Source organism: Panicum virgatum, chromosome 5N (assembly GCF_016808335.1).
Source record: "Panicum virgatum strain AP13 chromosome 5N, P.virgatum_v5, whole genome shotgun sequence".
NCBI classification, from domain to species: domain Eukaryota; kingdom Viridiplantae; phylum Streptophyta; class Magnoliopsida; order Poales; family Poaceae; genus Panicum; species Panicum virgatum.
Window position 1 is genome coordinate 2,371,979 of NC_053149.1, and position 20,142 is coordinate 2,392,120.

The 20,142-nt window shown below is 46.0% G+C and overlaps 3 protein-coding genes and 1 long non-coding RNA gene across 13 annotated transcripts; 2 read left to right on the forward strand and 2 right to left on the reverse strand.

Annotated features, from left to right (window-relative positions):
• Positions 1-232: 232 nt before the first annotated feature.
• LOC120672521 (transcription factor GTE4-like) lies at positions 233-6,673 on the reverse strand. Of its 2 annotated transcripts, none has more exons than XM_039952957.1 (5): positions 5,242-6,673; positions 5,102-5,153; positions 4,848-4,934; positions 4,667-4,742; positions 233-626 (listed from the first exon to the last, which is right to left on the reverse strand). In XM_039952957.1, the coding sequence occupies exons 1-4, from the start codon at positions 6,526-6,528 to the stop codon at positions 4,681-4,683; spliced, it is 1,488 nt and encodes a 495-aa protein (XP_039808891.1). In that variant the 5' UTR covers positions 6,529-6,673; the 3' UTR covers positions 233-626; positions 4,667-4,680. The 2 variants fall into 2 exon arrangements, with proteins under 2 accessions (XP_039808891.1, XP_039808890.1); XM_039952956.1 differs by having other exon boundaries at positions 4,848-4,970; positions 5,242-6,667.
• A 3,071-nt stretch (positions 6,674-9,744) lies between these two features.
• On the forward strand, positions 9,745-12,680 carry LOC120672273 (GDSL esterase/lipase At5g45920-like). Its single transcript, XM_039952589.1, has 5 exons — positions 9,745-10,027; positions 10,104-10,316; positions 10,427-10,494; positions 11,411-11,578; positions 12,314-12,680. The coding sequence occupies exons 1-5, from the start codon at positions 9,929-9,931 to the stop codon at positions 12,468-12,470; spliced, it is 705 nt and encodes a 234-aa protein (XP_039808523.1). The 5' UTR covers positions 9,745-9,928; the 3' UTR covers positions 12,471-12,680.
• A 609-nt stretch (positions 12,681-13,289) lies between these two features.
• Positions 13,290-17,914, reverse strand: LOC120672274. Of its 9 annotated transcripts, none has more exons than XM_039952590.1 (6): positions 17,734-17,914; positions 17,299-17,642; positions 15,648-15,958; positions 15,409-15,529; positions 14,583-15,077; positions 13,290-14,282 (listed from the first exon to the last, which is right to left on the reverse strand). In XM_039952590.1, exons 5-6 carry the CDS (start codon positions 14,967-14,969, stop codon positions 13,527-13,529), a joined length of 1,143 nt encoding a protein of 380 aa, XP_039808524.1. In that variant the 5' UTR covers positions 14,970-15,077; positions 15,409-15,529; positions 15,648-15,958; positions 17,299-17,642; positions 17,734-17,914; the 3' UTR covers positions 13,290-13,526. The 9 variants fall into 9 exon arrangements, 8 of the variants coding, with proteins under 8 accessions (XP_039808524.1, XP_039808531.1, XP_039808529.1 ...); XM_039952597.1 differs by having other exon boundaries at positions 13,290-14,361; XM_039952595.1 differs by having other exon boundaries at positions 13,290-14,137; positions 14,225-14,282; positions 14,583-15,529; positions 17,734-17,909.
• Positions 17,915-18,656: 742 nt separating this feature from the next.
• On the forward strand, positions 18,657-19,923 carry LOC120675739. Its single transcript, XR_005675468.1, has 2 exons — positions 18,657-19,244; positions 19,333-19,923. It is a non-coding gene; the product is annotated as an uncharacterized LOC120675739 (long non-coding RNA).
• Positions 19,924-20,142: the final 219 nt, after the last annotated feature.

Here is a 20,142-nt window from a genome sequence, read left to right on the forward strand (position 1 = left end):
CAACAGATGCTCAGGTCCTCCATCAACCGTCATCGGACAAACAGATTCAGCTGCACCGTTGAAAGACTGCCGGCAATGCGGCAGAGCAGGGAAATCCAACAAGAACAGGCTGCTAGCGCAGAAGCATTTGCATTCTGGAGGGCGTCTCGTCGATGAAGCTTGGGGTTCAGGTCTCCTGGACTTGTTTCCTTACCAGTCACAGTGGAGCTTTTCTCCAATACTGAGAGATGGGTAGTCCAGCTCAAACACATGTGCTACACAACTATAACAATTGTACAGTATTACAACAGGGCGAGGCCTCCAGGTTCCTGGTCTTCACCTCACCGCTTGTGTTTACTTGCCCCAGTTTGCAGGTTTCTTCCTATCCAATGTGAGGTAGCTTCCAGCTCGACGACTAGGTAAACGCAGCACTCTACAATAAGTACATGACTGCAAATTGTGGTACAGATGAATCGGGCATGGGCCATTCCAGGCATCCACTTTGAGACCAAAACAACAACAGCATGACAGATGGCATTGGTTAGGGTTCCTAAACAAGCAAAATTTACAACAACCTCGCTGACAATTTCACGCTAAAATCTTTGGTGAACTAAGGAGTTATGGCCTTTCCAATCTCGCATTAACATCTGCACACAAGGAAATTGGACATGTCAGATTCACAATTGTGCGATCACGAAATTAGTTATTAATTAGTCAATTTACTATTTCCCATAGTTGGTGGCTTCAATCAAAAGTTAAATGCATTATTTCAAAAGCAGGTAGACTGGAAGCATCAGCATTTCCCTACCACGATTTGCTTAAAAGCATAACTAACTCTTGCTTTATGAGCAATAAACTCTTACGCAGAATGAGTAGTGAAACAGCTTTACTGGATGAAAAAAACTACCTCAAATAATCACTACAAATAACAAAAAAGTGAGCAAGCAAGGCATAAGCTTAAGCCTTGCGACAGTACTAGTAAGTAGGGAAAAAAAAAGAAATTCCAGCACTTAAACTTAGTTCAACCTGTAATGTATCAAATCAAGCAACCTACGGAACATTTGGTTTCAGATCTGCATCCTATTGTGCATAACAAACTAGCCAACAACAAAAATTGCTACCTTGTTCTAATCCACCAAGGCTCTGGAGGGAGGATCTAAGCCCCCTAAGGTTGAGAAAAGAACAGGATAAGGCAATCAAGTACCTCTGCAAGCCCAAGAAAAGGTAAAGTACAAAAACAAAGAGGAGCAAATAAGGCCTAATACCACATTTACAATGTGGCCTATATGATAGAAAAAAATTTATCAGGACTGCAAAAGCTTTCTGGTGATGGAAAAAGGCATTAGAGAAATAATCTCAACGGGCTCGGATCAGCACTGGGCACAATAACCCCCCCCCCCCCAAACAACAACAACAACATAGCCTTTTTTTCCCAAGCAAGTTGGGGTAGGCTAGAGATGAAACCCGAAAGAAATAAGTTCAAAGTTCAGGCACATTGATAGCTAGTCTCCAAGCGCTCCTATCCAAAGCTATCTCTTTAAAGATATTTCAATCCTTAAGGTCTCTCTTATCTTAACCGACTCATCCCACGTCAGTTTAGATCTACCTCTACCCCTCTTTACATTATCGACCCGCTCAAGAACCCCATTACGCACCAGCGCTTCAGGATGCCTTCGTTGGACATGTCCAAACCATCTCAGCCGATGCTGGATAAGTTTCTCCTCAATTGGTGCCACCCCGACCCTATCCCGAATAACTTCGTTCCGGACTCCATCCCTCCTTGTGTGCCCGCAAAACCACCGCAACATCTGCATCTTTGCTACACTCAGTTGCTGGACATGTCGTCTTTTTGTAGGCCAACATTCAACACCGTATAACATCGCCGGACGAATTGCTGTCCTATAGAATTTGCCTTTTAGCTTTTGTGGCACCCTCTTGTCACAAAGGATGTCAGAAACTTGCCGCCATTTCAACCAGCCAGCTGAAATCTCCACCCCCCCCCCTCCTTAAAAAGGTCTAGAAAAACATGTAGACAGATGATGAAAATGGGAAAGGGTACGGAGCAAGCCTATTACATGGAAGCCACAACTACGATATGAATAGCTTCCTCTCAGTATTCCCAATATAGTTAGAATTGGCCTAACAAACAACTAGACCAGAGTGCTCCAACAATCAGAAGCTATACAATTGATCGCTCTGTTGCTAAAATTCTGAGGGACTCTAGTCAATTCCATGATATATGTTATGCACGGCAAGGTGTACGTGAGGCGCAAGAAGAAGGCACAGGCGCCACCAGCCGCGCCGGACGGGGAGCAGTTAGCCAATCAAAGTGGCTAAACTTCAGGAGTTTGTTTCCTTTTTAGTTGGATTGTGTCAAGAGATAAGATTTAGGAGTTTGAGTTGGTTACATAGAAGCAGCGCTTGTGCTAGCTTATATATAGTCTTTAGCTTGTAACTAGGGATCTTTATCAATCGAGTCATATCCCAAATACCGTTTCTCCTACGTACAAGGGAGCAGCCCTGCCCTCCGGCTGCCGCGCCGCCGCCGACGGCGTCGAGGCGGCGGCCGAAGGGTCCAGGGCCACGTCCCTCCACCTCTCACGAGTACAATCTCCGTCATCCTCCTCCCTCCAACATCCCCGTCCATAACAGATATAGTACTCCTAAAAAAGGACCTTTTATACTAGTTTGCCGTGCAAATCCATGATACATTAATTCCTAGCAAGGATTTTTTTATAAGTTTGGTGATATAGAGAAAACTAAGGCCACATAGAGGCAGAGAGACACAGGGTTTTTTATCCCGACCGGTTAACCCAAACCGCCGGCCACCGGTTCCGGTTTACCGGACCGGTTGGACCGGTAACCGGTGAAAACCGGTTGAATTCAAATCCAAATTCAAATAAATTCAAAAACTCCCGTGCAACCGGTTCCGACCGGTTTACCGGCCGGTTTGACCGGTTTACCGGCCGGTTTTACCGGTTTACCGGTCGGTTTGACCGGTTTGAATTCGAATCCAAATTCAAAAGCTCCCGTGCAACCGGTTTACCGGCCGGTTTGACCGGTTTACCGGCCGGTTTTACCGGTTTACCGGCCGGTTTGACCGGTTTGCCTGGTGGGCCTTAATGGGCCGGCCCATTTTTTTCTTTTTCTTTTTTGATTTAACTTCAACTCCCCGCAAACTATACTAAATGAACGAATTTTTGAGAAAATTTGACACCATTAGATTCGTTGCACCTTGAAGTATTTTTAGGAATTTTTTGAGATTTTTCCATTTTTTGGAATTCAAATTTAAAATTTGAATTTGGGCCGGTTTGAAACCGGGCGGAACCGGAACCGGTCCGGGCCGGTTAGACCGGTAACCGCGGTAACCGGACCGGTTCCGGCCGGTTTTTTTAACCCTGGAGAGACATGAAACAATGAAACTGGCTATAACAAGAAGAAAAGGTAAAGAGATCAAATCAGTTTGGATTATAAATCTGCTAACTGTCAGCTTAAGATGAAGTGAAGGGCTAGACCCTAGAGTACTCAGTGCTCGCGACAAAATAGAGAAAAATTGTACCAAAAAAAACAAATCATACATAAGGTGATAATATAGTTTCAAAGTACAGTTGTATCTAGGTGTACCTAAATGAATGAAGTATGAATTTTAAGATATAGTAGTATCAGAAACAAGTACAGAAGTTCATCGTTGTAAAACATTTTTGAGTTGCCAAAGAAAAGTTAGGTTCAGAACAGTAGACTAAGCAAATATATTACAGATTAACAGTATAACGTTAAATTCGCATGTATGCTGCAATGTGCCAAATCACGTATCAGTATGTGACATTAAATATGCAAGAAGATAAGCACAAAGATTCCACTGTTTCGGACTATGCAGGAAAAAAAAAATGCATGTGCTATAACATTGATGCGAACACTTTGTCAACCATTTACAATTTATCTAGGGAACATCTCTAATGCTTACCTAAAAAATGTGTCTTAACCACCATGCGTACTCTCTTCTAAGCTGGAAAAATTACTACTATGTGTTGTTTTAAGATCACAATAATAAAAGCCTTTCCGACTTAAATCATGTGAATGACTCACAAAACTTAAAAATCAGTAGATCAACATCGCAGATTATCAGCAATTAAACCCTAATTGATTCTGCTTACAAGCCAATAAAGGAAGCTACTTATTCTGGTGTTCCTAGTACAACAACCAAGAAGCTCACCACAAAGCTTACACATTTATTTGTTACCATGTTCTGTGCAAAGAACTATAGGATGAAGCCAATAGTTTGCATTTCGCCAACAGAACATTCAACTATACAGAGGCATAAGATATCACACTGGTCTTCGGAATTTCATTTTCCAAAGCTTATGCAGATCGGAAAAGATAAAATATTAAGATTGATGGCTGAGCAAAGTACAATACATGACCCAGATAGATGAATTCTGGCTTGCTCATGTGAGCTTATCAATCAGCAAAATTAGCATCCTCTGTAAGTTAGATGAGAACTATCCATCCAGAAGCTTTCTAGCAAAAGCAATAACTAATTAACTAGTTCACAGAGAACATGAACTTTCTCTATACACTTGGTAGTTCTAGTGATTTGCAGCTCCAAAAAAGTTTGTTGAATTTGAAAAATTTACCAAAGTTATTGGACATTAAATGCAAATGATCGCTGGGTTAATGTAGGATATACCTGGCCTATAGATGCTACGTTCTGGGTGACTGTGCAGCATCAGAGCCATCTGCTGATGAACTATCTGTGTCCGTATCTGCACATGCTTGTCAAGTTAAATTCATGTATAAATACTTCCAACCTAACCTTTATAAAGGAGATTTTTTTTGCGATAATATCTACAAAATAAGGGAACATTTACCACTAGAGGACGAGCCAGAGTCACTGCTAGAGCTTCCAGAACTACTTGATCTACCAACAGTCTCTCCCTTTGGTTCTTCCAAATGACCTGGTGATGATTCACCCACATATCTCTCATTGTCATCTGTAGTTGAGTGGACTTAGTTGGTTCTTTTGCATTAAAAGCATAATTATAGTGATACATTTGTTCTTTTCTAAAACAGAAAAGGACGAATATAGCAGTTACAGAGTACTCTAAAGACAGATCCCACATACCTGCTGCATTTTCCTTTGGTGGTTCAACATCACCTGCTTCTGGTTCTGGAATCTGTAACAGCAAGACAATAATAAGAACTATTTGGAAAACATTACCTAAAATTTAGTGCAGGCACCAATACTACCAACCACAATCATACCGGTTCTTGTACTGCAGGAATCTGATCCTGATCTGCCTCATCCTGCTTTGCGTGCTCTATCTTCTCCAGCTCCTGATCAGGCTCAGCCCCAGCCCCAGCCGCAGCCGCAGCCGCAGCCTCAGCCTCAGCCTCAGCCTCATCTGGCCTTACTGCGGAAAGCTCAGCCTTCCGCTTATTCTTAGTTATACTCTTCTTATAGTTTGTCACAAATCTATCAAGCTCCCATAATGTTTCAACATCAAAGCTATCAATATCAACCTCAATCTCATCATCATGCTGGCTGAGTGACAGGTTCCTCTTCTTTATGATCTGAACAACATTGTCTAGCTTCTCCGGTGGCAAATCCTGGAGGTTATTGCTAAGCCGCTGCTTCTCCCAGAAGGTCATATCCCTCTTATTTGGCTCCCTTGCCTTGGGCTTCTTTAAAACCGGGGGTCTGCCAGTGTGCGGCTTCGGTGCAGCTTCCACCCCGGCAGCATGGACGGTCGAATCCGACCTCTCTAGCACCCTAGAATTGTCTATCTCCTTTGGCTTCCTGGGTGCAGCCGATGATGGTGTAGGAGGCTGTGGTGATAGCTGCGCAACCTCAGCTTCAATCTCCGGCCACTTCTCCTCAAACATGTTCAGCAGCTGCTCGGCCATGAAGTGCACGTCCTGCCCCTTGGGGTTGTACGTCATGGCGTTCTGGAACGTGAGACGCACATCCCCGGCGAATTCCCGTGGTGACTTGTAGTGTCCAGCCGCTAGCTTTGATTTGACTGTGCCTAGGTCCATGGGCTTGGTGATGATGGTATGGTAGTCATGCAGGCCAAGCGCGCTCGCATCTACCGGCTTGTTGAACACCCAGCTGTGCTTGTGCTTCATCAGCCTGGAGAGCAGCGCGGAGCAGCTCTTGAACACGGGAGCGTAGAGCTTGCGCCGCGCCTCCGCCGAGAGGTGCGGCTGCGGCTGCGGGGCTCCCCCGCCCTTCTTGGACTTGTGCTTGGACGCCGGCTGCTGCGGGGGGAGCGGCGTGGAGGGGTCGGTGGCGGAGAGCGCGGAGGAGGGGGCCGGAGCCTGGAGGGAGTTGAGTCGCTTGGAGGCGGCGCGCACCTGGGCGAGTTCGGCAGAGAGGCGGCGGCGGAGCTCCCGGCGGGAGGCGGGCGTGGAGGGCAGCGAGAAGGTGACGCTGGGGAGGAGCGGGCCGTTGGTGTGGGCGTCGAAGGAGGGGACGCTGGGGGCCTTGGAGCTGGCGTGGGATTTGCGGGAGTAGGGCTTGCCGGACGGCGAGGGCGGCCCGGAGGCCATTCTGGGCGGGTCAACGGCTCCGGCGGATCGAGGACGGCGGCGGATCGGAGGCGGCGATTTGGGGATTTGGGCGGAGGAGGCGAAACGGGGACGGGGTTCGGTGAGGGGCTTGGTGGGGGCAGGGCTGGCAGCTGCTACTGTGCAAGGGAGAGGGATCCAGTTTTTTTTTTTCATTTTCCCCCTCCTTTGCTCTTTTGGCCCCTCTCTTGTGTTTGTCTCCTTTCCATTCCCGGTAAAAATTCAGTTGATCATGGTCCATTTATTTGAATTCGGTACGATTTAAAATACATTTACCTTACGACATCAACAGGGTCTATAGGATTAAAATTTTCATTAGAAGTATGAATTTCTAAAAAAGACAATTTTCTATTTTAGAACTATTTTTTATGTTGAATCTGGTGATACTTTCATTACTTTGTTCGTCTATGTATTTTTGTATGGTCAGTCAATGTTTAAAAAGCTTGGAAGGAAGAATCATTTGATGGCATATATTTTGAACCAAAACGAGCATGAGATCATCGACTTTATTTCGATTTATATTTGACATATTAGCTCATTAGTATAATTAATTCCACATAAGATAATAAGAAAAAATATTGAAGACATTGATGCCACTTATTAATTACAGCACGGTTGAATAAATCGGTATCCTACTGCCTATCCTAACAAGAGAGTGTCAAATTATTGGGCGTTTCCACTCATAAAGCAAGCGTTGTTGAGAGAAAATATCATCTTTTAGATCTCCAAGAGTTGCGACAAAATAAACAGCTTTATGAAAGATGTATGTTTGCCACATAAGACGATGGGCATGACAATCGTGTCACCATTGGCTCGCTGCCCCTCCCTCGTGTCCATGCTGGTGGATCGTCTTACTTCAATAGGCTCACCCCAAACCCTAAATGCAGGAAAGGAAACAAGAACAGAAGTGTCCAAAAGAGAGGTAAACATCAATCACTATACTATGATTTACCTTGGATCAGATTTGGTTGTAAAAATGCTATGACCAAATTAATTGAAACTAATCGGTTGTAGGGTGTGTATCTTATACGTAATTTTTTGAAGTTCCATCTATATTTGATCCTCACATGTCAACTACCCAATCAATACTACTCTCTCCGTCCCTAAATAACTGTCATTCTCGCTTCCCGAGAAATAAATTTAATTAATTTTGTATAAAAAATTATTAACATTTATAATACATAATTAATACCATTAGATAGATCTTTTAATCTAGTTTTTTAATAAATTTATTTGGAGACACAAATGTTGCACGTATTTTCTACAAATCGAGTCAAATTTGTGGCACGCACACCCAAAACGATAAATAATAAGGGACATAGGGAGTATGTATGAACCAAAAGGATAAAGAGGTGAACAAATCTTTGTGCGTTTTTTTCAAACTAGTCGGTTGTGGGTTTTCTTTTGGCAAAAGATTTCCTTTTTCTTCTTCTGACGAAAAAAACAAATGAAGGGTTTGGATTACTGTTCTGTTATAAAAGTCAATATGACCAAATACCGCGCGTGCTTCAGGTCGGCATCTCCATCGCCGTCACCGCTTAATTAGAAGGAGGAGATCTCTCGCGGACGGCGGTCGGCCGGAATATGCTCGTCGGACTGCGAACGATTCGCCTGCTGGACGCCACTAAAATAAAATTCCTCATGAGTCATGATGGCCTCACGAGGTTGGGTGAAGTCAATCAGCGCGCGTGGGCGACACGGGCGGACGCAGAGCCTCCCGCGGCCGCAAGCCCCTTCCCATCGCCCCCTCGCCGCGACGCCGCAGGAGCCTGCTGCCGAAAGTCTGCGTGGCCCACGAGGAGGGCGGCGGCGGGGCAGCCCTTCTCCTCCCATTCACCTGGCGGGCGCGGGCGCAAGGGGTGCTGGGGGGCTCACCGCCGGGCGGGCGGTGACGGCGCTGGCGGCTCCGGCGAGGCCGGATCCGGGGCCTCCATGGCCGGATCTGGCGGCCGCGGTGGTGGATTTGTGGGGGAGGCGCGGTCCGCGACGGCGTCGGCTGACTCCAGGAGGAGGTGCGGCCAGGCTCCTTCGTCTGCTCTGCTGCGCGAAGCGTGGGGGGCCGACGCGGTGGGTGTGCCGGCGGCGCCAAGGCGACGTGGCCGGAGGTGGCCAGCCTGGTCTGGCCGGCTGCGCCGTGGAGGTGCTGGCCGGCGACGACTAGGCGCGGCAGTCAGTGGCACCATGGCGGCGTGGCTAGCTTCGCCAGGGCTCCGGTGAGCAAGTCTTACCTGCTCGCAGCACCTTGGGGTTGGCGTCGGCGAGCTGCGTCGTCAGGATGGCGTCCGGGTGGCGTTCGGGTGGTGGTTGGCTGCGGTGGTGTAGTGTCTTTGGTGCCACGTGCTGCTCCTTCGGAGGGGGTGGCTGCCGACGTAGCTGTGCGGCTGCCATGCGCAGCTGGCGCGTCGACACCCCTCTGGAGGCGCAGTCTTGGGGCGGCGCAACTTCGACGACAATGGTGGATGACATTTGGGTCTTCGGGGCCTAGCGCTTTGGGCGGGAGGGGGAGGTACCTTTGGGCGAAAGTCTCGACGACGGCGACGCCCGTGGGCGCCGTTTCCCGTTGGGGGCGTCGTGTTTCCTCCCCTCTAGCATTTTTCCTCCAGGGGTGAAAATCCTGTTCAAGTCCTCTTGGACATGCGACGGTGACGCTTTCTGCGCCATGCCCTTTCTGAAGGCGTCGTACCTGGAAGTCGTTATGGCCTCGACGTTTATTGTCTTTGGTGGTCGCCCTTCACCTCTCGGCGGCTATCTGGCGGGCGGGGCCTATTCCTGCGACGTGAAGTCGGAGCTGCTGCGTCAGGGGATATAGCTGGGCAACGATTACACGGGCGGGTTGTTCTTCGTCCCTGGGAGTTGCTGCAAGTGTGTTTGGGCGGTCACCAGGGGCGGGGCTTTGGTTCGCGGTAGGAAGTCGGAGCTGCTCTGCGCACCGCGTTTAAGCTCGGCAAAGATGACCTACGTGGCCTCGGTCTTTTGCCAGTTTGTCCGGTGGTGGTGGTGGTCGTCTAGGAAGTCGGAGCTGTTGGATTATCCAACTCGGCAACGATGACTCAATGTAGTGGTGTGTTGTGCTGTGCCACGGCACTTGGGTGGATTAGTCATCCAGAGTGGTTTGACTAACCTTTTTTTAATTAAAACTTCTATTCCTTCTTAATTGAGACTCTTGCCATTTGCTTAAAAAAAACGGCCTCACAAACTCACCCAAGAAGATTCCGTCTCATCCAGATCACACGCCCACCTAACCCACGCCCCAGATGACGAGGTAGCCGCCAGTGCCACTGCCAGTCCGCGCTCGTGCTCTCGGATCTCGGACGGAAGCCGTCGCACCAGTAGCCCAGCGAGTGAGCCCGCGCGGCGGAATCCCCGACCCGAGCGATCCGCCATGCGGCCGCGGCTGGTGCTTTTCGGCGACTCCATCACCGAGCAGTCCTTCCAGTCCGGCGGATGGGGGGCCGCGCTCACCGACCTCTTCGCCCGCCAGGTACGCGCGCGTTCCTCGCTGCCGGCGCCGGCTCCGGTGGCCCGCCGTGAACTGACCGTCCCGCCCTTTGGTCCAGGCGGACGTGGTGCTGCGCGGCCTCAGCGGGTACAACACGCGGTGGGCGCTCAAGGTGCTGCCGCGGGCCATGGAGGGCGCGGCGGACCCGGCGGCCGTCACCGTCTTCTTCGGCGCCAACGACGCCTCGCTGCCCGACCAGGTGCAGGCGCACCAGAACGTGCCGCTCGACGAGTACCAGACCAACCTCCGCGCCATCTGCGGCTACTTCAAGGTTGCAATCAGTTTCAGTTGCTGTATGGGCTTGCTTCGCCATGTGACTCTCGGATTCGGATATGTTGGATTCTTGGCTCACGTGTCCGTTGCTTGGTTCTTCGATCGCAGGAGCGATGGCCCTCCACTGCTATCATACTCATCACTCCGCCACCGATTTATGAGCCAGCGAGAATCCGGTAAATAAATAAATAAATCCACTTTTGAAGATACTACAAATGGATGGAATAAATCCACCGGTCTATCACTCGTCACTCTACTGATATTTAGCCCTCAGAAGGGAATCTAGTGGTCAACCATAGAGAAATCAAATCATTGGTTTGCCTTTCGTATACTCTTGATCCCCATTGCTTTCCTTTTGCTCTGATGCATATATGCTATTCCTGCAAGCAGTCATGGCATGCAAGTAGTATGATACTGCATTCCACTATCTGCTGTTTGTGTGTTATGAAATGTGAATCACATCTTTCCAGGCTGCTATTTACAGTAAGTCGAAAACGTGCTAAGCATTTTGAACCATATTGAATTATTGATACGGCTACTCATCACACTTACACCGATCGACAAAGCTGGAAGCATCAGTAAAGAACCATTTTGTTGATATGTGTTCTGTAGCTAGTGCGCCTGGCTTTGCCAGGAGTATCAGGCAACCATAGATAACTCATCACACCGATGATGTCTTCTCTACACTATATTTTGTACATGCTAATTTTGATGAGTGACTTGGGGGGAGAAAAAATGAGAACTGCTGAGTTACATCAGACCAGACTTCCAGCTTTGCTCACTGAAGTACTAAAAAAGGTCGCCAAAGTTCCTGTATATTTAATGAGGACAGGGCATGCTTATTTTGGACCTACATACATTTGTCCAAGAGTTTATGTGATAGGATTCAGTGAATGTTGACCATATATATTCCATTTAAAGCATGTGCATCCTAGAGTGTTGGATTGTGTCCCTTGTCTTTCTAGGCATGTCCTGCTATCTGATTGTGTGGCCTGATCTAATGAGTTCTTCAAGCATTGAATGCAAAATGCACCGTTTAGTAAAGTAGATTTCAAGCCAGCCACACTGATATGTCCTGTCCCCTTAATGCAGAGACATTTATGGAGTTGATGATCCTTCACGACAAGCTGAAAGAACCAACGAGGCTGCTGGCTCTTATGCACAGGCATGCATGGCTGTTGCCAAAGAATTGGGTCATCCAGTTATAGACATCTGGACAAAGATGCAGGAATTTCCAGATTGGCAAACATCTGCATTAAGGTAAAGCATCAATTCAATTACCCCTGTGAGCAATGCAGGAACCAGATAGGCTAAATAAACAGTAGTTACTCAGTATTTTCTCCCCTTCTTTTGTGTTTTCAGCTTCCTACTTTACATGTTATGGAATAGCAAACCAGATAAAATGGTTTAGTTGAACGTAAAAGCTATGAGTTCAATGGTAGCTTATTAATCAGCAAAATCTGAAATTAAATGAGGATATCGTATTTTGGTCGTGTACATCCAAGACACTGAAAAAATGATGGATAGGAGATTTTTCAAGTACCTTCAGACAGACAGAACGTACATTTTTTAGGGTGTTTAGTTTGAACAGTCTTACATTTTTTCGCCATCATTAACAATGTGCAGTGGGTATTTCCATTTGCTATAAGGGGGGAAGAACTTATGCGTACATTTGATTGTTTTGTTGACTGTTGCTAAGACCTAAGACCAGCAGCTTTTGCTAATAGAATACACTGTTCAGAAATTTGAAGAGATAAGCTTTCACAGTCTGCTTCACTTTTTCTTTTGAAATGGGCCAGTACATTAGTACACTTTGATCTCTACTGTCAGTTTTCAGGCTTTCAGGCTCTGGTGTTCTGTAATGAGTGCTGGGATTTTTTTTTAATAAAAGCTTTGGTTCTAAATGCATAATGAATTTCTTGTATAATAACTATTACAATCTGTATATATTCTCCATGTGCAAGCATGGGATAATATTTCTACAACACAATGCAGTGATGGTCTTCACTTCACCCCAACTGGGAACAAGATCCTGTTTGACGAGGTGGTGAAGACGCTAGCAAGCATCGGTTTCAGCGAGAGCCTCCCATCTGACCTCCCCCTCTACCATGACATTGACCCCAAAGACCCCATGCAAGCTTTTGGAGCATGAAGACACCTTAGTGCATGATTAGATTAGTGATGCTTGCTGGTTTCAAATGATGTGTCCGAAGTCAGGCTCTATTCTGTATGGCAACGCTTGTGCGGCTTTTCCTTCTGGAGATGGTTTTTGTGCTTGTGCATTAATAATATGCATATGTATTAACGATGCCACCACATAAACAGCAAAATCTAATAAAAGACTTTTTGTCTCTATTTTTTAGTACTGCATTTCCGAAGGCTGGGGGGGGGGGGGAGAAATTGTTAGTTTTGGTACGATCCGTTAAATACCAGGTGGTTCAAATCTCCTTGATTGTATAAACATAAAAAAAATTCAGTCGCTTGAGTGAAAGGAAATGCGGCAACGAGACCACTTGGCGTTTCAAACATTAACAAACAGGTGACAATCGCATCCTCGCATGTATTGGCAGTATGGACCATGCACATTACCATATAACTGCAAGAGTACAGCTTCATCCATCATCACGGGATGGACCATGGCAGCCTGGTGTGAACTAGCTCCTCCATCCTTCATCAATCTGTGTAGCAGACTAGGTTAGCAGCCTGCTACAGCCGGGGACTAATTCATGGTGTCCTGCATGACTGCAATTGCAGTTGCAACACCGAGAAACGGTCAATCTCTGATCCTGAGCAATGGTGCACCCCTCAGAGCTGACATGGCCAAGGGTCATTGTGTGTTGTGTTCCTTGATGGAGTACCATTTAGTGTTCCTCACGAGTCAACACTCACCAGTCACCAGCCACAGCTGCGGTGCACAAACGATATTGAAAAGATCAGAGCCTGGAGAAATCATGCAGTGAAGGCAAAGAGATCAGCAAACCAAGTTGCATTACATGGCATGATTTCACTGTTTTTTTTTCATTTTGGATCTAGGTGACGCAACATGACAATGTTAGTTTGGTACCCAGAAAAGAAGAATTAAGAAAAATCAACCAACAATTTTGGGTGAGATTTGTTTACTAGACAAAAGCTGATATGTACAAAGTTACATGGCGATCCATGTTGATATGGCCACCAACTTTGGTGACCAGACGACAGGATATACCTACTAATCACAGACCCTAAGAGGTCTCTGCTCATCCAGCAAAAAATTGGGCTTTCGGACCCTTTGGCTCCTCCTGCTATTTACAGCCACCAGCACAGCCTTCTCAATCTTCAGATTCAAGGGGGCGCTTTCAGTCTCCTTTGTTGCCAAGGGTGAGTTTTCAGTCTCCTCCTTTGTAACTGAGGAAAGGTTTTTGGTTTTCCGCTTATTTGCTGCTGAGGATGGGTTTTCAGTTTTCTGCTTCATTGCTGCTGAGGATGGCTTCTCAGTTTCCTCCTCCTTCGATGCTGCAGATTTGCTCCCAGATTCACACTTCTTCGTGTCTTCAGGTTCATTTCCAGTTTTGCGCTTCTCCCCAGCCGAGCGAGCGATCATGGTTCCCCACCCTGTTACACCAGATGGTGTGCTCTCAGTTTTCTCCATTGCCGCAGCAGAGGGTGTGCCCCCAGTCTTCTTATTTGCATCTGAGGGCGTGCCCTCTTTCTCCTCTGCTGCAGGTGTTTTGGAGGCCTCTTTCCTCTGCTTCTTGGTAAAAACAGAGCCTTTCTTCCTCCTCTTCGTAGGTTTCAGCCCCTGTTTGCTCTGACGGGAGACAGGCTCCACCACTGGAGCCGCTGGAGCACAAATGTTATTAATTTCTGCAAGACCAGAAATGTTCTGGCCTTTGGACAAAGTTCCAGAAGGCAGATGGTTGGCCATACCAAACTGCTGAATGGCTTCATTGGCTGCTTGATTGTCTATGAGGATATCGTCAATGTTCTGTGAAAAATAAACAGTAGTACAATCAACTAAATGCCAGTGACATATATTGCACAAGAAGCAAACACCATTTTTTTTCCTGGAAATGGTTCAAAATCAGTAAAATAGTTTAGATAATAGAACATTCAATACGGCATATAAAGTTGAATGGGAACTTTACACACTCCAAATCTACTATGTGCATATAAGATGATTTAAATCCAATTTGAAAGCAGTAACTCTAAGAGGATCAACCCAAATCCAAACAGGCACTAAAGAATTAAAAGAGGACTAAGAATAAGCAAAGGACCAAATACATACTTCTTTGTAAAGACCATTTGGTATGTAATAATTGTCAGTAAACAAGAGTAGGTCCACTGTGACTGCTTTCTCCCTCGAGTCTCCACTTCTTTCTTCAGTATTCCTATTTGCATCTTTTATATGAGCATCAATTTCCCTGTCAAGCAAAGCAGGTCTGCCTGCAAGAGCTGGTCCATCATCATCCTTCAGCAAAGTGTTTAGATTCTTCCTTTTCTGTGGTTTAGTATATTGACACTTGGTAAAAGAGAATGAGCCCTTTTGAGTATGTTGCCTCTTCCGAGGCACCCTGACATGAGAATTGTCCTCAGAAAGTGCCAAGCTTTCTCCTCCAGAATGAGCCTTGCTGAGAAGATCTTGCAGCAGATTAACTCTAGACTGGAGTCCCATCAATTGTCATGAGAGCGTCCTTTAAATTGAGTTGCTCAAAAATGATATCATAATTCTCGGAATCGAGCAATGTAACAGTGTCAAGTCCACCTCGGATACTGCCATCATCTGCATTCAGAATGAACCAAATACAACACATTGTTAACACTTGCATGAACATTACTAAGGCAGAGAATATAGATTAATTGCATTTTCTGCATGGCCAATCTAACTAAACCCCAAGTGGCATAATCATTTACCTTCGATTAAAACACAAACATATGCCTTTACTAAAACACAAACATATTCCTTCTTTGAGCTGAAATCATTGTAAGAATTTGGCTGTGTGCAGTCACAGAGGCCGGATATTTTTTCAATTTTCTAAAAAGGAAAATATTCCTAACAAATTCTCACAACCAGGTCTGAAGCTAACTTGGACTAATGTAACTTTGCATCATACCATATTTTCCATTTTAACTTCACTGAAAAGTTTGACCAGATAGGCACATTCATACATACGTATATCGCCACAATCATCATCAATTAAGAGACCACAAGTTTCAGCTCCCTTATTTTTTTATCTGCGAAATATTGAAAGATTCTTATCATTAACAACTAAACCAGGTGCAAAATCAACATGGTCATAAATAAATTGATGTCCTATTCCTACGAAAGGGTAGGGATAATTGGATGTCGGACCATGGTAGTATGACAATATCTTGTGCTTGTTGATGTACAAGGATGCATCCACATTTTGTTCATGTCTCTTCCTCTTTCTCCTTTTCATGATACTGTTCCCATGGCCTTTGTGAATCTGCAATGGTTCTGACATAGAACCATTTGCCTTGCTTAATGCCTGTCGTAGTTCCTTTTCTTTCATGATTAGAGCAAGCTCCCTGTCATACTTTGATACTTGAGATGACAGCACCTTCATACGCAACTCTAACCACTGGCATCTCCACAGAACTGGACGAACAAAATTCCTCCACTCAGATGTCACCTTTTTCCTTCTGAAGGACAATCCCATATCAGAAAATTTCCCCCAAAAAAAGAGGCATCATATCAGAATAACAAAATTTTACATTATAATGAAATATTATAAGAATATAATAAGTAGCTGCTTGCTGCAATTATTGTAGCTACAACATGAAAGGACAGCTAAGCTGAAACTTTGAAGCACTCATAAGAGTAGCTCAATTATCGGTTTCCATGTTCATGCCAACACAAAGTTTTAAGGGTACCCCAAGTTTTAAAGCATGCACCAAACACAAGCATAATCTCAAAGAAAGCAGTAAGCATGAAACATGACGTACGGTGTTTCCTGACATGCACAAAAAAGGAATCTATAATGGTCCACAGCATTAAAGATAAACATCATCAATGTAGATCCAATCAGTACGCTGTATCTATTCATGGGTTTGAATCCCAGTCTAGAACTTCTTATGTATTCGAACTGTCACGCTTAGCGTATTTATTTAGTAAATTATCTAGGTGAACTCCCCCCCCCTCAAAAAAAGAAAAAGGAAAAATGGTGACACTAACTGAAGCATTTTCTCTCTAAACAGAAGGATAATAGGATATTGGTGCTTTATGTGTCAGTCTTTCCCATGAACCTGTGCTGATTATCATGGAATTAATCGATCTGGTTGTTGAAATCAAAGTCCTAGCCTAGTGGAATAAAGAACACTACAATTTTACAGTGCTTTTAAAGAAGCTACCATATGCTCAATTATCTTTTTAAATAGCTATGCAGACAATATGAGTATCCGGTAATTGTTTTTTTCTGATCGTGGTAGGAATACTTGGCATAAGTGGCATGGCGTTTCTTAGGATAGAATACACATATTTTTGCCTGTTGCCATTGACCCACCTGCTTCAATTATGCTTAGAAGAACTGCGTAGAAATCATACCCCAAGTATTAATCTATCAGGTGGTATCATCACCCTCTAAGTTATAATATTTCATATACAAATGATGAACGAAATGTACCCTGTAAAAGGAAATTTTGACAACAAACCACTAATTACTAAGCACACAGGACACCACACTATGTTACTGAATCTTTCTTTCCGTTTTAGGTACACTGATCCTGCTTTTATTGTTTGCCTCCGCAGAAAGGAAGGTGCAATAGTTACAACATAGTAGTACACCAGTCGAAAGTCGGAACACCCACTACAGCCTTCAGTTTTATCATCAGGAGCGCGGGAGCGTGAAAATTAAAGACTGAAACATACAGTGCCTAACTGCCTAGCATAATCTTACACATGCCCGTTATACCATGAACCAGGGCGGAAGAATCATCAGATCAGTATCATTCAGAACAAACGAGGAACTGAAGAGAAGACTCACCTTGCCAGCTTTGAGGACCAAGCACCATTGGCACGGGCTGAAATGACAGAATTGACCTCTAGATCACCCCCGTCGGCCTCACCATCGGATCCGGAGCTAGTGTCCCAAAACGAGCTCGAGCATTCAATGGTGTCACCACCCTGATCTTCCGCAAGGTCAGGAGCCGCCACCAGAGGGCCACCGTTCGTGCCGACGGCCCCGGTTTTCACCACTACCATGCTACTCTGGTTCTTGGCACCGCCGCCGGCGCCCCCGTCCTCAGCATCCAGGCTGGAGCGGGAGCGGGCGCCATTGAAACGAGGGGCGGACCCAGCATATGACATGGATGCACGCTGGGTCAGATCCTAATACAAATAGCTATCGTTAGGGTTTGCGGTGCTCCGTTTCGCACAGGCAGCAGGAAGGGAAGGGAAGAGAAGGGGCGAGCGGACATACCTGGTGCGCGCTCGTCGCAGGCAAAAGGTCCGGCGAGGACGTAGCGAATGGCCCCGCCGTCGCCCCGCCGCCGGGAAGGGAAGGGACGACCGGGGGGAGAAACGGAGATCATCAGGGGGGAGAAACGGAGATGCTCGGGTGAAGATCGAGTCTCGACTTCGTCCCTGACGGATGGGCCCGACCCCCACCTGTCATTGACAAAGTGAAGGTTAAGCCCGTGTTTAGATGCAAAAACCAAAATTCCAAAAAAAATTTCCGGCACCTGCATGGAGACTTAAATCTAGACGAAATAAAAAACGCATTGCGACTGCTGTCTGTAAATAGCGAGACGAATCTAATGAACCTAATTAGGCTGTAATTAGATGCTAAATTGCTACAGTAATGCTACAGTAAATAACCTCTAATGATGGATTAATTAGGCTCATTAGATTCGTCTCGCGATTTACAGACGAATTCTGTAATTATTTTTGTAATTAGTCTATATTTAGTACTTCAAATGTAGAAAGATGCCTTTTCAAAATTTTTACATCGCGCAACTAAACGGGGCCTAAGTCGCCGCCTCCGGAATCTCATCGTCTGAGCGCCCACAGCTGGCACCGAATTGCTACTTGTTTATCCTTTCTTTGACGACACGACACTTTACTGCTTCAAAGGTAACATATTTGGTGAAAACCACAATTTCGTGAAAATCCGTGCAAACCACAATAAAAAAGTCGTCTAAATTCACCCAAAAAATCACACATGTAGATGATATACAATCTTGTAAAATATCTTGTCCAAACTCGACTTCGTTTGTGAGATATAAAAATAACAAATTTCAAGATTTTGCGAAAGTCCAGAAAACCCCCTAAGGAATTGTTTAGTTTACTTTACTACAGTAGTTTTCTAAACCGGTGTACTTAACACCTTTTGGTACTAAACTAATCTGGTTTTGGTGAGGTGGAGGTGGTTTTGCAAATAGTCAAGCCACATAAGCAGGATGACGTGGCCAGAAAACTACTAGCGCACATAACCCCCCCTCCTTTTTCCGACCTGTGACCGCTCCTCTGCCTCGCGACTCCCTGGCGGCGGATGGATCGATCCAAGTGCCAACTCCGGCGGCGACCACGGCACAACGGAGGTGATCGGCGGCGATGAATTTCCTGAGGTGCGTACCCCCTCCTGCTACCTACCCGTGCCGCCGCTCTACCGAACCCCCTAATCTCAAGGGGATCCGCGGCGGCCATGCGGCGCGGCGGCGGCCTCAGCTTCTCCATCTGCCTCGGCTCTAAGCTCGGCGTCGTCGTCACCTCCCCCGCCCTCGCAAGGAGGTGCTCCGCGACCAGGACCTGCTCTTCTCCGGCCGCGACGTCCCCGATGCCACGCGCTCCATCTCCTACGGCGGCGGCCACAACATCGTCTGGAACCCCGTCGGCCCCACCTGGTGCCTCCTCCGCCGGGTCCGCGTCCGGGATATGGTCAGCCCCTCAGGGCTCGACACCGTGCGCGTGCTCCGGGACTGTGATTTCCGGGTTTGCCCTGTTCTGGTTTGAGGAGGACACCTGGCCTTCTTGGCTCAGCTTGCCTAGTCGGCTACTGACTTGTTGAGTTGTTGTTCAGAGTTTCAGACAGACTCTGATGGGTGGTTGCTCGTGCTGATGGGGGCCTGAATCAGACGCCGTGCACGCGGGACTGGGAGTTCCGAGCCACGCTCCGCCACCTCCACGCGCAGGCCGCCACCGTTGCTGCCGGACTTGCTCGGCGGCGCCGGACTTCTTGGAGTACATGATCAAGCTCCAGAAGGAAGAAACCTTACAGCAAACTACATTATCAAGGTCAATTGGACTGATTAGATGATGGCATGATGCAAACCATCAACGAAAGAGGCTGCTGTCAGCTACTGGTACTTGTGAATTAGGATCAGAGCAAATTTCAAATACAAGAGCACTATATATTTCCATAGCAGTGCCTTTGGTCAAATCATAAGCTTGACCAACAATAATGCTCTGTAATAGCAGCTTGATGTAATTAGCACTTGATGTACTGAAATCATATAGTAGAATGGTTTATCATGCTCTGTAATTGTCACTTGATGTAATCGGCACTTGATGTACTGAAATCACATAGCAGAATGTTTTATCATGCTCTGAAATTGTCACTGATGTAATCGGCACTTGATGTACTGAAATCATACACCAAAATATTTTTTCATGCTCTGTAATTGGCACTAGATGTAATGAGTTAAGTTATGGAATTAGAAAATGGAAATGCATTGCAAAAACTATGTTTGGAAGCTGACAGAGGAACACAACCTTGTATTGGCATATCTGACATTTAGATGAATATAACAAAACACCCATTTAGATAAAAGTCAAAGTACTAAATAATTGAGCAAAGAAAAGTTTAACATAACTGGAAGACCCCTAACAC